Source organism: Nyctibius grandis, chromosome 7 (genome assembly GCF_013368605.1).
Source record: "Nyctibius grandis isolate bNycGra1 chromosome 7, bNycGra1.pri, whole genome shotgun sequence".
Taxonomy (NCBI): domain Eukaryota; kingdom Metazoa; phylum Chordata; class Aves; order Nyctibiiformes; family Nyctibiidae; genus Nyctibius; species Nyctibius grandis.
Window position 1 is genome coordinate 11608174 of NC_090664.1, and position 14195 is coordinate 11622368.

The following is a 14195-nucleotide window of genomic DNA, read 5'->3' on the forward strand; positions in this document are numbered from 1 at the left end:
TGTAAGTCACTTGGAAGCAAACAAAAACATTAAAACAACTAAACAAAGACAAATGCCTAAACTTGTCCTCCTCGAGTCTTACAAGATTTGTTTCTTATCTACCATCTTACTGGTATGAGTAAGATTTTATTATTGGTGTCAGTAAGTAAGAAATTACAGAATCAAAATGTAAAAAATAACTTGTGGTGAACCTGTTAGACATAAATACTAAAAAAAAAGAAAAAAAAAGGTAGCATCTAGAGGAGCTTATTCATCTCTTTGATATCTTAAATATACTGTGTCAGAATTTTTAAAGTACATCAATGTAATTTGGTTTTATTTTTCTTAATATTTTCTCTTTTCCTTTTTATGTCTCAAAAAAGAGCTGGTTTTTTTTTCTAATGCTTTGTAACTCCTTTGAACATGTATATGACAGCTTAAAAATACTAAGATCATTTGAGAGTAGTTTTTTGTGGGTCGTTTTCCTTTTTCCTCAATTGTGAAATATCTTTGGCAGGCTGTAGTGAATATCAGTAATTTTCAGTAATTTTTCTATGACTTATCATGGTTTGTAGTGCTTCATTATATACAGACACATTAAAGAATTAAATTATTTGCCTAAAACTATTAAAAATCCATTCCATTTGATTTTACTTGTGGTGCAGTGCTCCAGCACACTTACTGTTCTGCCCACCAAGCCTAGCCTAACTTGCTTGGTAGTCTGGAATTACACTTTGGGTTTTGTTTGTGTATTTATTTATTTTTTCAGAATTGTCCATTTAAGAATGATAATAGGCCAAGCACCTCATGGTGGCACCAAAGTACATAAATGGAAGACAGGTAAAGCAGCAATAAAGTCATCTAGTCAAATACAGGGGAAATAAATCTTTTTAGGAACTTTTATGCAGACTCTTTAGTCGACTTGCTTAGTATTATGTTTTCAGTGATGATTTTTGAAGGGAAATAACCTTTCCCCATAATGGAAATTCCATCCTTTTGATTAAGTAACTCTTTAATGCTTTATATTTTAACCTACTAGGATTTAGTACTCACAGTTGTAGTTAATCACACAACACAGAAGTGATTCAATTCATAAAAACATCAGATCTTTTGAAAATCAGCATACTCTTGAGCTCAGCAAGTTCTACAAGTTACCAGATTTATTTATTTGTAAAAAACATCGCCTTTAATTTCACACAGTGAAATGTCTTCTGTATTAGGCAAAGTAAACAAAACTTTTAAGACTGTTTTAAATACTCCCCAGACTATTTAAAGGGTGTATCTTAACGATGTGTATAAATATTTGATGGTGGGTTAAAGAAGATGGATCTGGACTGTTCTCAGTGGTGCCTAGTAAAAGGGCAAGAGGCAGTGGGCATAAATTTAAATTACAGGAAATTCAGGTTACATGTAAGAAGAAACTTTTTTTACTGTGAGAGTGGTCAAACACTAGAACAGGTTGGCCGAAGTGGTTGTGGAATCTCCATCCTTGAAGATACTCAGAACCTGACTGGGGATGGTCCTGAGCAACCCAGGCTATTTGACCCTGCTTTTAGCAGAAGGATTGGACTAGGTGGTTTACGGAGATGCCTTCCAACCTCAGCTATTCTGTGATTCTGCTTATGATTTTTACCAAAGTACTTGTAATATGTCGTACTGGCTTGAATGACACTTCAGACTGTAGGATAGATAATCGCACAGTTACAACAAATAAGTGGTTTGAAAACATGTCTTTATGCAAACTGTATTTCTTTGATTTTATCTTAGTTTTGTGCACTGCACTTGTTAACTTTTTGGACTCATGTTGTATCCACTAAAGAAACGTTTGCTTTTTCTGACTTCTTACTGTCTTTTTCCTCCATCCTATGAACCTCTTAACTGGAAACAAACAGGATATTACATAGGAAGATTTTTTTTCTTCATTAATGTCATCTTGCAACTTCAGGGCCTTGGGTGTATGTTTCTATTGTGGGGTTTTTTTTGATCTGGCTTCCTAAAGAAATAAGACTTAAAGTTGCACTGTCTCTAATCACCTTTAAATAATTTTTTTAACCTGTTGGTCAGTTTCAACCACATTTTGTATGGAGTGTGTGTCTCAAAGATGCCACAGGGTTCAGAAACAAAATCTTTTGTAAAAAATATCCTGGTTTTGATCTCACTGAGCAAAGGGCTTCAGCATGGAGTTTTCCTGCTTACTAAATATTCAGAGTGCACACTGACTGGGAGATGCTGAAGGATTTCATAAATTCTGGTGCTTGTTGTTCTGATTTAAGCACCTCCGTCTTACTGTAGTAGAACTGTGTTTTACTGTAGGTTGCTTGTATAAAATACATGGCCCTTTTGTTACAGTTTTTATTAAATTGTCATGTTAAATGAGTTGTGGACTCAACTGATAGGTGAAAGAATAGTGTGATCTATGCTACCTTTTGAAAATAGGAATTGTCTCTTTCATGTACCTTCATTCTAAATCTGTTATGATTAACTCAAAATTTAGAGATTCTCACGTTTTTACATGGTCTGTAGGTTCAGTTACAGCTTTTATAAATTGAAACAATTAAATCAGCTGAAGCTTACTAGAAGCTGTAAATTAAGACAACAGTTTCTTTTATGAATGTAATATAACATGTCCCATGATTAAATACTACTACAGCTGGATTTTCCAAGCAATTTCACTAATATTTGGAACAGTCAGAGCTCCAGATGCAATCTTGGCTTTTTTTTTGGGAGTCAGTCCAAAGAAGGAGGAAAACAGATTCCAAAAGAAAACAAACTAATATACATACTGTAAGCATGTGCTAAAGTTTGTTTTGGAAATGCCCTCAGCCACCTGGGATTGTAGATATGGATTAAATGAGTTAACTCATTGCCAAGTGACAGTGCATATCACAGAATCACAGAACCAACCAGGTTGGAAGAGACCTCTGGGATCATCGAGTCCAATCGTTGCCCTGACACCATCATGTCAACTAGACCATGGCACTAAGTGCCATGTCCAGTCTTTTCTTAAACACATCCAGAGATGGTGACTCCACCACCTCCCTGGGCAGCCCATTCCAATGTCTAATAACCCTTTCTGAAAAGAAATTCTTCCTAATGTCCAACCTGAACCTCCCCTGGCGAAGCTTGAGGCTGTGTCCTCTTGTCCTGTCGCTAGTTGCCTGGGAGAAGAGGCCGACTCCCACTTCACTACAACTTCCCCTGCAGTTGTAGACTGCAATAAGGTCACCTCTGAGCCTCCTCTTCTCCAGGCTAAACAAGCCCAGCTCCCTCAGCCGTTCCTCATAGATCAGACCCTCCAGACCCTTCACCAGCTTGGTCGCCCTCCTCTGGACTCGCTCCAACACCTCAACATCTTTCTTGAAGTGCGGGGCCCAGAACTGGACACAGTACTCAAGGTGCAGCCTCACCAGTGCCGAGTACAGAGGGACAATCGCTTCCCTAGACCGACTGGCTACACTATTCCTAATAGAGGCCAGGATGCCATTGGTCTTCTTGGCCACCTGGGCACACTGCTGGCTCATGTTTAGCTGACTGTCGATCAGCACCCCCAGGTCTCTTTCTGCCAGGCCGCTTTCTAGCCACTCTTCCCCCAGCCTGTAGCGCTGCATGGGGTTGTTGTGGCCAAAGTGTAAGACCCGGCACTTGTTCTTGTTGAACCTCATGCCGTTGGTCTCGGCCCATCTATCTAACCTGTCCAGATCCCTCTGTAGGCCCTTCCTACCCTCCAGCAGATCGACACTCCCACCCAGCTTGGTGTCATCTGCAAATTTGCTGAGGGTGCACTCAATCCCTACGTCTAGATCATCTATAAAGATATTGAACAGCACCGGCCCCAGAACTGAGCCCTGGGGAACACCGCTAGTGACCGGCCGCCAGCTGGACTTTGCCCCATTCACCACCACTCTCTGGGCTCGGCCATCCAGCCAGTTTTTAACCCATTGAAGAGTCCACCCATCCAAGCCCCGGGCAGCTAGTTTGTCTACGAGGATGCTGTGGGAGACAGTGTCAAATGCCTTACTGAAGTCTAGATAGCCTACATCCACAGCCCTGCCCTCATCTACTAAGCGGGTCACTTGGTCATAGAAGGAGACCAGGTTGGTCAAGCAGGACCTGCCTTTCATGAATCCATGTTGGCTGGCCCCGATGCCCCAATTGTCCTGCATGTGCCATGTAATGGCACTCAGGATGATGTGTTCCATCACCTTGCCTGGCACCGAGGTCAGGCTGACAGGCCTATAGTTCACTGGATCATCCTTCCGACCCTTCTTGTAGATGGGCGTTAATATATATTAATATATATTAATGATCAAAGATTCTACATGATTTTCTGAAAGGTGTATCTTAGACCATAGTTCAACAACATTATGACACTGTTTCAAAATAAAAACAATAAGCTTTATTTATATTCAGCATACTTACACGTACAGTTTCAGTGTTGTTTGACTTGATGATCTGAACAGGTTAACAGATTTAAGAAAAGAAAGATGTCTTGGCTACAAACCAGTATCTTCTGCTTTGATGGTAATTCATTTGCTGCGTAACAAACTCCATGAGTGGATCCTGCCTAATTTTGAAGTTGCATGTAAAAATAAACCTGACTCAATTCTGTAATAACATGACTACTAATTTAGGGGGGTTTGTGTCTCTTGATTTTTCATTATTTCACAAAATAGCATTAAATATGAGCCATTTACATAGTTGTGCAGAAAGACTGTACATGTTCCAGAAGTAACAAAGGGTATCTGAAAGTGTGGGTGGTTTTTCCTTAACTTGGAATTCTAAGATATAATCTCAGTAGTCTTTATTTCTTCATCTGCAGAGATGGAGTAAAATGTGTAAGTATCACAAAGCTAGCAGCTTAAGATGTTAAGGCAAGAATGTTCCAGTACCAAATAACATATTAAAATATCTAGGTGTGGATGTTCTTTTTTTTTAATCAAGTTGGGTCTGGGGTGAATTGGTTCATTGAATCAAGTTAGTTCTGAGGTTTTTTTTCTGTGTCCTTATGAGTGATTCTTTGTGATGATCAGTGTTACCAACTTCATTTCTAGATGATTTTTTGACATCTTATTTGGTACAGTCATATAATTTTTGTTTATCATGTTTTCATTTTCACCTTTTTGCTTCCCTTTCTCTGTTTGTTTAGTCTGCCACATTTGTACTAATTCTAAAGCAACTGTATTTTCAAAGTCTTATTTTTGTTTGCTATGAGTATATACACACACATGCATGCAGCTGTGGTCCCAGCAGCTCCTTTCCCAAACACTTCATCTACATTATTTTTCTATTTGATTTGCTGTCCTTTTGACAGTGCCTTTGCCTACAGACCCAGTTACCTTCTTAGGCTATTTGTCAGCATGTGTGGGTTAAATAGAAGCAATGTAAAGCTTGTTTCCCTACAGAACTAGTGTCTGTGGGTAGTTCTTTTGTTTGGCATAAACTGAGGTAACATTTTACTATGGAATTTTTTTCCTCTTTTTCTAGATTTGCATGGCAATACTTAAGACATACATTAGTATCAAAGAATCAGGCCTTCTAAAACGTGCAGGTATGATGTAGCTTTTGATGTATCTTTGATACTTAGCTTATTTAAAGCAAATTAAAGAGGTTGTCAGGAGAGAAATGAGTGCACTTCAACAGCGAATAAGAAGTTCTGATTTTGAAGGAATACATCCAGTCTGTGGGTTTTCATGTTCCAATTTCCCATTGAGGCTAGGGATTTAGATACGCAGTTATTTCAGAAGGTTGTTATAAATCTTACTTCCACGGAAAATGAATTTAGCCTGAATGGAACTAGGCTTGAGAATAGAAATTAGTAACTAGGGCAGGGGGAAGGTTTAACAGAACCAAAATTTTGTTAAGGCACTTCTGAACACCCTGGCCAAACATCACAAATCCAAAAACTTTAGAATTAAGCTCTTGAAATAAAGTGCTGTTACGGCACCCAAACAGCTTTAGTTTAGTCCTTTCACATTACCATATACACAAACAATTATGATTAACACATTTTAGGGACTGTAGCTGATTCAGATGCATCTGAGCTTTTGGGTCCAGTCAGAAAGAGCGAAATTTTACTGTGGACAGTCATTCCTTTTGTACCTGTTCTGAGCAGTCTTTAAGTTTTTGAAAGCTTATTAGAGTGTAGTACAATGTGAACATGGGATCCCATTGCACATTGTGTAGTAATGTTCCCATGCTGACATCCTGAGCACTGCAATGCAGGTGACACTGGGTACCAGCAGGCTATATTATGAATCTATCAAGGCCAGCACTGGAACAGCTTGTAAGACCATCCACCGTGATAACACTGCACTGCACTTCCTATAGCTTCATGTCTGGAGAGGCCTTACTACCTCGATGCACTTACCAAATCTAACGTGGTTTTGTGCATTTTTCTTGTGCTGCACCAAATCAGCTAAGCTTTCTTAAAACCCACAGAGCTTATGGTGTTCAGCTCAGTGACATGAGATATTTCAGAATAGTCAGTCTAGGTGTAGTAAGGTTAACACTGTATTCAAACTGGATCCTTTCACCCACTTTTCTCCATATCCCTGTGCCATAATGTCCTGGATAATTAAGGGTTGTTACGCTGCATTGAAAATTTAAGGAAATAACTTGTTTAAGTAGTTAGCATTAGTTACCCCAAAGTGAAATTATTTTAATTGCCTTTTCAGTCCAAATATTTGTGGAATATTACAGAGAAGTTACTCCGGGTGTGGCTTTTGCTTCTCAAGTGCTGAATGATCTTCTCATTTGTTTGCTCAAGAACTGTTTGTTGCAGGAAGTATTTCAAATATTGAATGTAACTGTACGAATCAATAGACTGGTAGGTGACCTTGTAATATTTTTTAAATGTTTGATCCATATTTTCTTAGTCTTTTGAGTACTGTGCCATTTGTAGTAATAAGTTTGTTTTTACTTTGGTACTCAAATCTTGGGGGGAAAAAAAGAGCAATTCAAAAGTTCCTATTATAAAAACTCTAAGCTTTTAATTGAACAGACTTGCAAAACTGATTGTGCTTTTTCGTCTAAATCAGCCAGCTGTAGATGTTCTTCTGAAAGTCTTTGAGCATGTGGCTTCTTTGAATATAAGAGACGCTGTACCTACCTTAATCAGTACCTTTTGTAAGGTATGAGTTTTGATTGTACTACTGCAACTTGTTGGAATTTCTGAAATACCTTGCCTGTTTTAAAATTCAAACATATCACTTGAATATTATTTCAGTAGTATTTTTTAAAGATATATTGTGACTCGCTGAATTTGTGGTATATGTTTCCATTTATCCCTTATTTTTTGACTGAGATTCACTGTGACATGGTTTTCCCACTGTTTTGTCACTTGCCTCTGGAAATACATGAGTGATCACAATTTTTTGTACGCTTACTTTTCTTCCTCCTGTTTGATATTATAGCTCATTGATGCCGGTATGCTCCTTGAATTGGAACATTTTGACTCTATTATTAAGTTCCTTCACCAACTGCAAGTTTCCACTCAAGAAGTAAATATTGTTCTGAACATAAAATCCAGGTATGTCTTTAAGGAGCTATTTTATAATTATATCTGTCTAGTTCCTTCTTCAGGTTCTATTTTTATAAATTTATGTAAAAATTCTAAAAGGCAATTACAAAATGCAAATTTAGTGTTTTGGATGAAAATGCTATCATGTCATGCCTAATTGTATTTTTAAAATGCTTTCAATCTACTATACTTGAAAGATCAAGGGTTGTTAAGTCAAAACTTAGATTCTGACTGCAGTTATGATTAGTTTTTTCCATATTGATCATCATTGTACAATCTGTTCCCAGCTGTGCTACAAGTTTGTATAACTGTAGTCAAATTAGAAACATCATGGTTTGATATATCGTTTGGGCCTGCATAAGCAAACTGTACTTCTGCAATAAACAACCCTTCTAGGCAATAAGAGGATTAGTTAGAATCTGAAGTCGTTTTCTTGTTTCATTTACTGTGCAACTGCATAAACGCTTGTGCCAATACAACTAGGGAGGAGGGTCATTTTTTAAGTACTGCTGGATTATGTTGGGCAAAATGTGAAGTCACAGCCCACATCTGTTCCAAAACTGTTGATGTCTTCCCATCCCTTGCACAGATTGTGATCCTTTTTTTTTTCCTGTATCCTCTGCATCATACACACACACACACACACACACACAAGTTGAGAAACTAAATTTGCGATTTATAAAGCAACCTTTGATTCTTAGAGGAAACCAAATGTGCGGCATCTACTGTGTGAAAACAAGCAATCGCTGTTTCAGGTGAAAGCACTGTAGAAATCGTTTGTTGCTTTTCATACGTTTCCCATAGAGTACCTTTCAGCCACAGACCTCAGTGTTTTAACAGTGCAACTTACCACACATGTTGGAGGTCATTTTTATCACTTTTCAGATAGGAATCTCATTCACAAAGCAATGACCCCTTCCAAGTTGCCTCAATATGTGTGTGTTTTCAGCACAAACTGAGAAACAGTCTGTATCTATGAAGACTGAGCAGCTGTGCTACTTCAGCTACATGTGTTAGCTCATTCATGTGTAGGTTATATATCTCTACATGATAGCATTGCACTGGGTAGATTTATCCATTGTTTCAGTGGTGGCATCAGAATAAAGCATTATGCTCCTATGTGTTTGAAGCTGAATAGCACTTTCTTTCATATAATTTACTTTTTTTTTTTACCTTTATGTCAGAAATACATACAATACAGTTCTGCATTTACTTAATGGATTGCAAGTCTTATTCATACCTTTTCAGTTATATTTATACTGAGACAAGGGAATATTTTCAGTGAAAATAGCTCTGCTCAGTTATTTGCATAATACGTGTACTGACGTCTCTTGGCATGATTGTCTCTGTTTTCAGTGTCCAGATTGCATAGTATGTAGTAAATAGGATCAGAAATCACTTCAGGTTTTAGTTCATATGTGATAATTTGTTAATCACCTTCTGCTGGTGCATAATTTAGTTCAATAGGATGTGTTAATTTTTTTTTTCTTATGGAAGATTCCAGGAAAGACATTTTGAAAAGAACTGGCTTTTTGACTTCAACTTGGCAGTGGCTGAAATCCAGGTACAGTATGTGCGTTCTCCAAGCCCTTTGGAATGCTTAAACCATGACTTCTTCTAAACCTACAGGAAACAGCAATTTCTACGTCATTTAAAATTAGTAGGCTTTATTATTAAATATATTGAGATTATGATAAAATATTCTTAGGCAAAGCCATATTTGAGAAATATTAACGTGCAGGGAAAAACTGTCTTTCTTTTTTCTGTGATGTCAGCATTTTAATTTACATACTTGTAGTTTTTATCTTGCTTTTGGATCTAATTCAAAGATATTATAATTTTAAGCAATTATTTCCTATGCCTTATATTTGTTGTGCGTGTAATCAGTAGTGGTACATCATTTCTCACCAAAAAATTATTTAATATATTATTTAGCAGATAGAATTCATATCTAGGATAAAAAGGCACAATTTTAAAAGGCTGTAATTGGCAACACTAAGCAGGTATTTTAAAGAATAAGAAAATATTATTAAAAATCCTTTAGTTGGGCACTTGCATCTTTCATATTCAAGGGCAGATTACTTATAATATAGTTTACATATTATCATACTTCCTGCACAGATCCTGAGACCGAAGTCTAAGAAGGGAAGAACCAGGACTGATTTTTTACTCCTTTAACACCAAAGTCATCAAGTGATCTGGCAACTGAAAGACTAATTCATATAGAAAATAACTATCAATTTGTCATGCGTGGTGCAAAAAAAAAGATAGTAAAATACTGGATGAATGCCAGTTCTTAAATAGGTTTAATAAGCTATGAGCTTCCCCAATTGGGGTCATGACAAACGGAAAAAGGATTTTAATTTCTTGAGGGACAAAAGTGATTAACAGTCCATGCAACTTAGGCAACTTGTAACTATGCCATATTGAACATGGAGGTTCTTGGCAGTAGCATTTCATCTGCATCCTTCTTCTGCTTTAAGTCTATCCCAGGTGTATCTCTTGGATTTTAGTATATTTTCTGTTTGGTGTTCTGAAAGCAGGTTTGCTTATATTTATCCTTTGCCGCCTTTGCAGCATTGCAAGGAAAAAAGTGATTGGACTAAACTGGGAGGTTTGTATGTTAATGTGAGAAGCGGATGTGAAAATTTTGATGATCTGCAGAAGTTGTCTTTATGTGTTGCTGAAATACTAACCAGTGATTCTGAGACAGACGGACCAGGAGTTCCTTTTTGTGATTTTGCTGATGCAGGTAAAAATAAGATGCAATGACTGCTTTTTGTTCATCCCTATTCTTTGTAGAGTTTTTAAAAGAGGTAAAAAAATGAAATCGTATACCGTTTTCTAAATATTAGCTAATTTTATATGTTACAAAATTCAGAATTTCTTGAGGTGCAACTACAATCAGCTAAAATGCTGAAGAGAAGCCATTTTCTAGTAGAAGAAAAATCCACAGTGCTTACACTTGAAGTCGAAGAACTACATGTTCTGAAAGAACATTTGAGCTTTGTGAAATCAAGAACAAAACCCACATTTAACAGGGTTACATCATGTATATCATTTGTGCTTTTTTTTTTTTTTAAAGTAATTTGGATTTTCAGAATTATTTAATTCCGTAAAGAACCAAGAATTTCTGCAAGGGCTGGGTCCACAAAACACATTCTAGTTTTTTAATAGTTCTGGCAGGTTTTCTCACCCCTTTCCTCCCTCTGCCCCTTCATTTATATATATCTGTATCAGTCTTCCTAGTAAGTTTGCAGAAAACTGAGGCTCAGTGAAATGTTAGTGGGATATTAAAGCACTTTGTAATGGGTGCTTCAGATCTTTTTCAACCTGCATTAACTACTAAAACATGATGAATATTGATTCCAGATATGTGACATGACCTTTCTGACCACAGACTTTAATATTATAAAACAGTTATCGCAGCTTCCAGTTGTGACATAGACAGAAGATTTTGGTGGGGCTTGGAACTCAGTCTGTCTTCCCTAGAGCAGTGGTCTCCAAACAGATAGGCACCTCTACCACTAAAAAAATCTTGAGCACTCACCCCCTATTTATTTATTTATTTATTTATAAATTATATACATGTACTACTGCACTAATACATTATGTACATTATAAAACATACATAAAAATAGAAATTAGATGAGATAAAGATGAAATAAACATTATTTTTTAAATATTTTATTTTATTTCATTTTTAGTGGTACAAAAAATATTTTCTTCCCACACCTGAATGGATTGTTGTGCTCACACCCCACTCGGGAGACCACTGCTCTAGAATACCAACAGTAGTTCCGAAGTGGTTGTATAATATGGTTGGAAAAACTTGTAATTACTCAGTTCTATACTTGCCAGCATTTCTTCATGGTGCTAGAAAATGCAAAACTTACTTTACAAATAATGATGTTACTAAATTATGCCATTACATGTTCAAGCATCTTATGGATGAATTAGACTACTATGAAATAGTGTCTCAATAAACTATAGTTATTTACCCTACTTCTCATGTTAAGACTTAGGAAGTTACTACTTTTAATGGCAAATATTTCAGAAAGTACATTTAATATTTTCACAATGAGCATGTTTTTCAAGTGTGTAATTTCTTTAAAACTGCATTTACATGTAAATTTTTTTTTTAATTGTTTTTTTTCTTTCCAGTAATAAAAAATTCACAACATAATGAAGCAGACAGAATTTTCATTGGAAGGACTGGGATAAGTGTAATGTATTCTTATCACAAAGAACTGCAGTGGATAAAGGTATATGGGACTATAGGAACCTGACTGGAAGAAAAAGAATGAGTCATTTCTTTTCTAGATGTTAAACTGTGTTTCTCTAGTTGAATGGCTGGATGTGTCACCTGCCTCCCCGCAATTGTCCAGCTGGATCAAAGCATTTCGTTGTGCCTTTCTGAGCAGTAGTCTTCTATGGGGCCCATCATAACTTTGTCTTGCAACCTAGAAACTTGATTGTTCAGGTTCAGCTTTGACTTTCTGAGCTAAAGATGAACCTGAATTAGGAGACAGGTCTTCCTGAGATTCTGGGGTGAGGTGCTGATGGGATTGTTTCCCAGAAATGTCACTTTCTTCCATCTGGCAACAATGCTGTATTCTCAGACCTCTCAACTCAAGGGATATTTACAGAAGTTTGAGTGGGCCCTTTCCTGCACTGATCCTTCTGAACCTGACCTCAAATGGAATGGATAAGGCCAGGAAGACAGAAGAGAGGCATATCAAGGCTGCTAATGTACTTGGTGAACTGCTTATTCCCCAGAACATCACTAGAAGTGTTTGTCTTCCATTGAATCTAGGGTTCTAAATCCTGTGAATCTTGCAAAGACTCAGACCTCACAAAGAAATACCTTTTATAATCCTTTCTTTGCTGTCAAATATTACAAAGGGCCAGGGTGGAGAGACTAGACCTTTCACTGGGTGTTTTACACTCTTTAGGCCTCATGCAGTATTGATCATAAGTTCACTGCAGCAAGATCCGTTTCAATGTTAAATTCTTTTTCTTCCTGGAAGGAAGCAGTGTATACCAACCTGCATCTCCTATACAGTGCAACATGACCAGTGACAATATAATACAAGCCACCAATGATTTTGGAGTGTGTTTTGGTCAGTGATCGCATTCTGAACTTACCTTTGTGTCAATGGGCCTGATCCTTGCACCTAATAATTATGCTGTACTGAGATGTTCCTCATCCCATACAAGGTGATTTCCAGCATGTATTTTTATGAACAAAAGCAAACACTCTCTTTGTGCCCTTATGTCACTTGGGGTTTTTTGTGAATTATCATCAGGGAACCCTTTCAAGTTTGTATCAAAGGACTAAAATGTCTTTTGTAATATTGTCTCTAAAGGGATGACCTTCAGGAATTATGTTATGTAAAACCTGTGCACTGCTCAGTCTGTTTCAGGGTCAACCCAAGTGCCAGGAGATATTTGACAGAGATACTTAGTCTAGAGGCAATACACTCATTTTGATGAATCGTTAATTTTGCAGCATCAGCTTGTTGAGTTGAACAGTCTTTAGCAGGTCCCGATCAAGCTGCAGCACAGTTGTTGCAGCCATCGCAAAAGAATGCCACAGCACAGTGTGGTACTGTTTAGGAGTAAAGGGAAGGAGACAGGGTCTTTGCATTAGCACTTTTGTAGTACTGCACTAGAACTTTTTTACGCATTTTTGTTCCACAACACTCAGCAGTTAGAACAGTTAAGATATTCCTGGCCATAGAAGAGGTAGTCTAAATTCTTGGCATTGCAGAGTGGTCAGTGCTCACGTGCCCATCAAAGAGCCTGGTTTGGCTTGGGTTTTAGCTGTCTTCTTCAGCAGAGACAGCACATATTCAGTGTTTGCAGGGAAATGCCTTCATATATTTTAGCTGTTTTCCAGATCCATCTTAAAGGAAATCCTGATATTTGAGTTGCAGGATCTCTGATATTCCAAGGAGGTTCATCTTCACGTCTTAATTTCAGAGGTGCAAGGTGTCAAAAGCGTGTGTAGCATTTCTGTTGTATAACAGGCGTTACTAAAATTAGACAGTTCTTACAATACTGTGATTTTTTTCATGTCTAGAGCAGAAGATCATTGCTTCTTTGAGAATGTTGTGTTAGGTATCAAACCCACCTCTCTACAGACTGCTCACCAAGATCCTCAAATAGCCTTGTAGACAACCTGTGTTGACCATATTGGAGGGTGAATGAGGTTGTGTGCTGAATGATTTTTATCAGAACTGGCAGATCCCAAACTGATCTCTGCTTCAGGGATGAACTAGTACTGTCATTCTTACCTGTCTCCAACCAGTTTCACTTCATTATATGTATCAGATAAGTCCCTAATACTGTGGTTACGGGCTAGTATCTGCTTGATCCCGTGTCTTGCTTCTTCCAAAAAGTGATCCAGAAAATAAGATAGAGTGAAGAATTTGTTCTTCCTGATTTGTGTCCAAAGTAATTTTGGCTTCAGGATGTGCCCTATGCCATTTTATGACTATTTTGGACTGCCTAAAGCTCTAGATGTGCTTTTCAGATCACTTTCCCTTCATGAACATCAAACCTTTTTATCACATAGCTTTGGTGCTTGTTGTCTCTCAGGGGTAAATATATATGCTCCTTGGTCCTGAAGAGAATATTCTTAACTGCTGAGGAAAGTTCATAAAACAGATGTACTTAAAAAAAAAAAAAAAAA

At 37.4% G+C, this 14195-nt stretch overlaps 1 protein-coding gene across 1 annotated transcript in view; it reads left to right on the top strand.

Annotated features, from left to right (window-relative positions):
- The window catches only part of TOPAZ1 (testis and ovary specific TOPAZ 1), a 48888-nt gene that overhangs the window by 21418 nt on the left and 13275 nt on the right, over positions 1-14195 (top strand). The window contains 7 exon segments of the mRNA XM_068405324.1: positions 5464-5527; positions 6654-6805; positions 7017-7109; positions 7392-7507; positions 8996-9062; positions 10076-10250; positions 11663-11763. Of these exon segments, the coding sequence (XP_068261425.1) occupies positions 5464-5527; positions 6654-6805; positions 7017-7109; positions 7392-7507; positions 8996-9062; positions 10076-10250; positions 11663-11763 (768 nt within the window).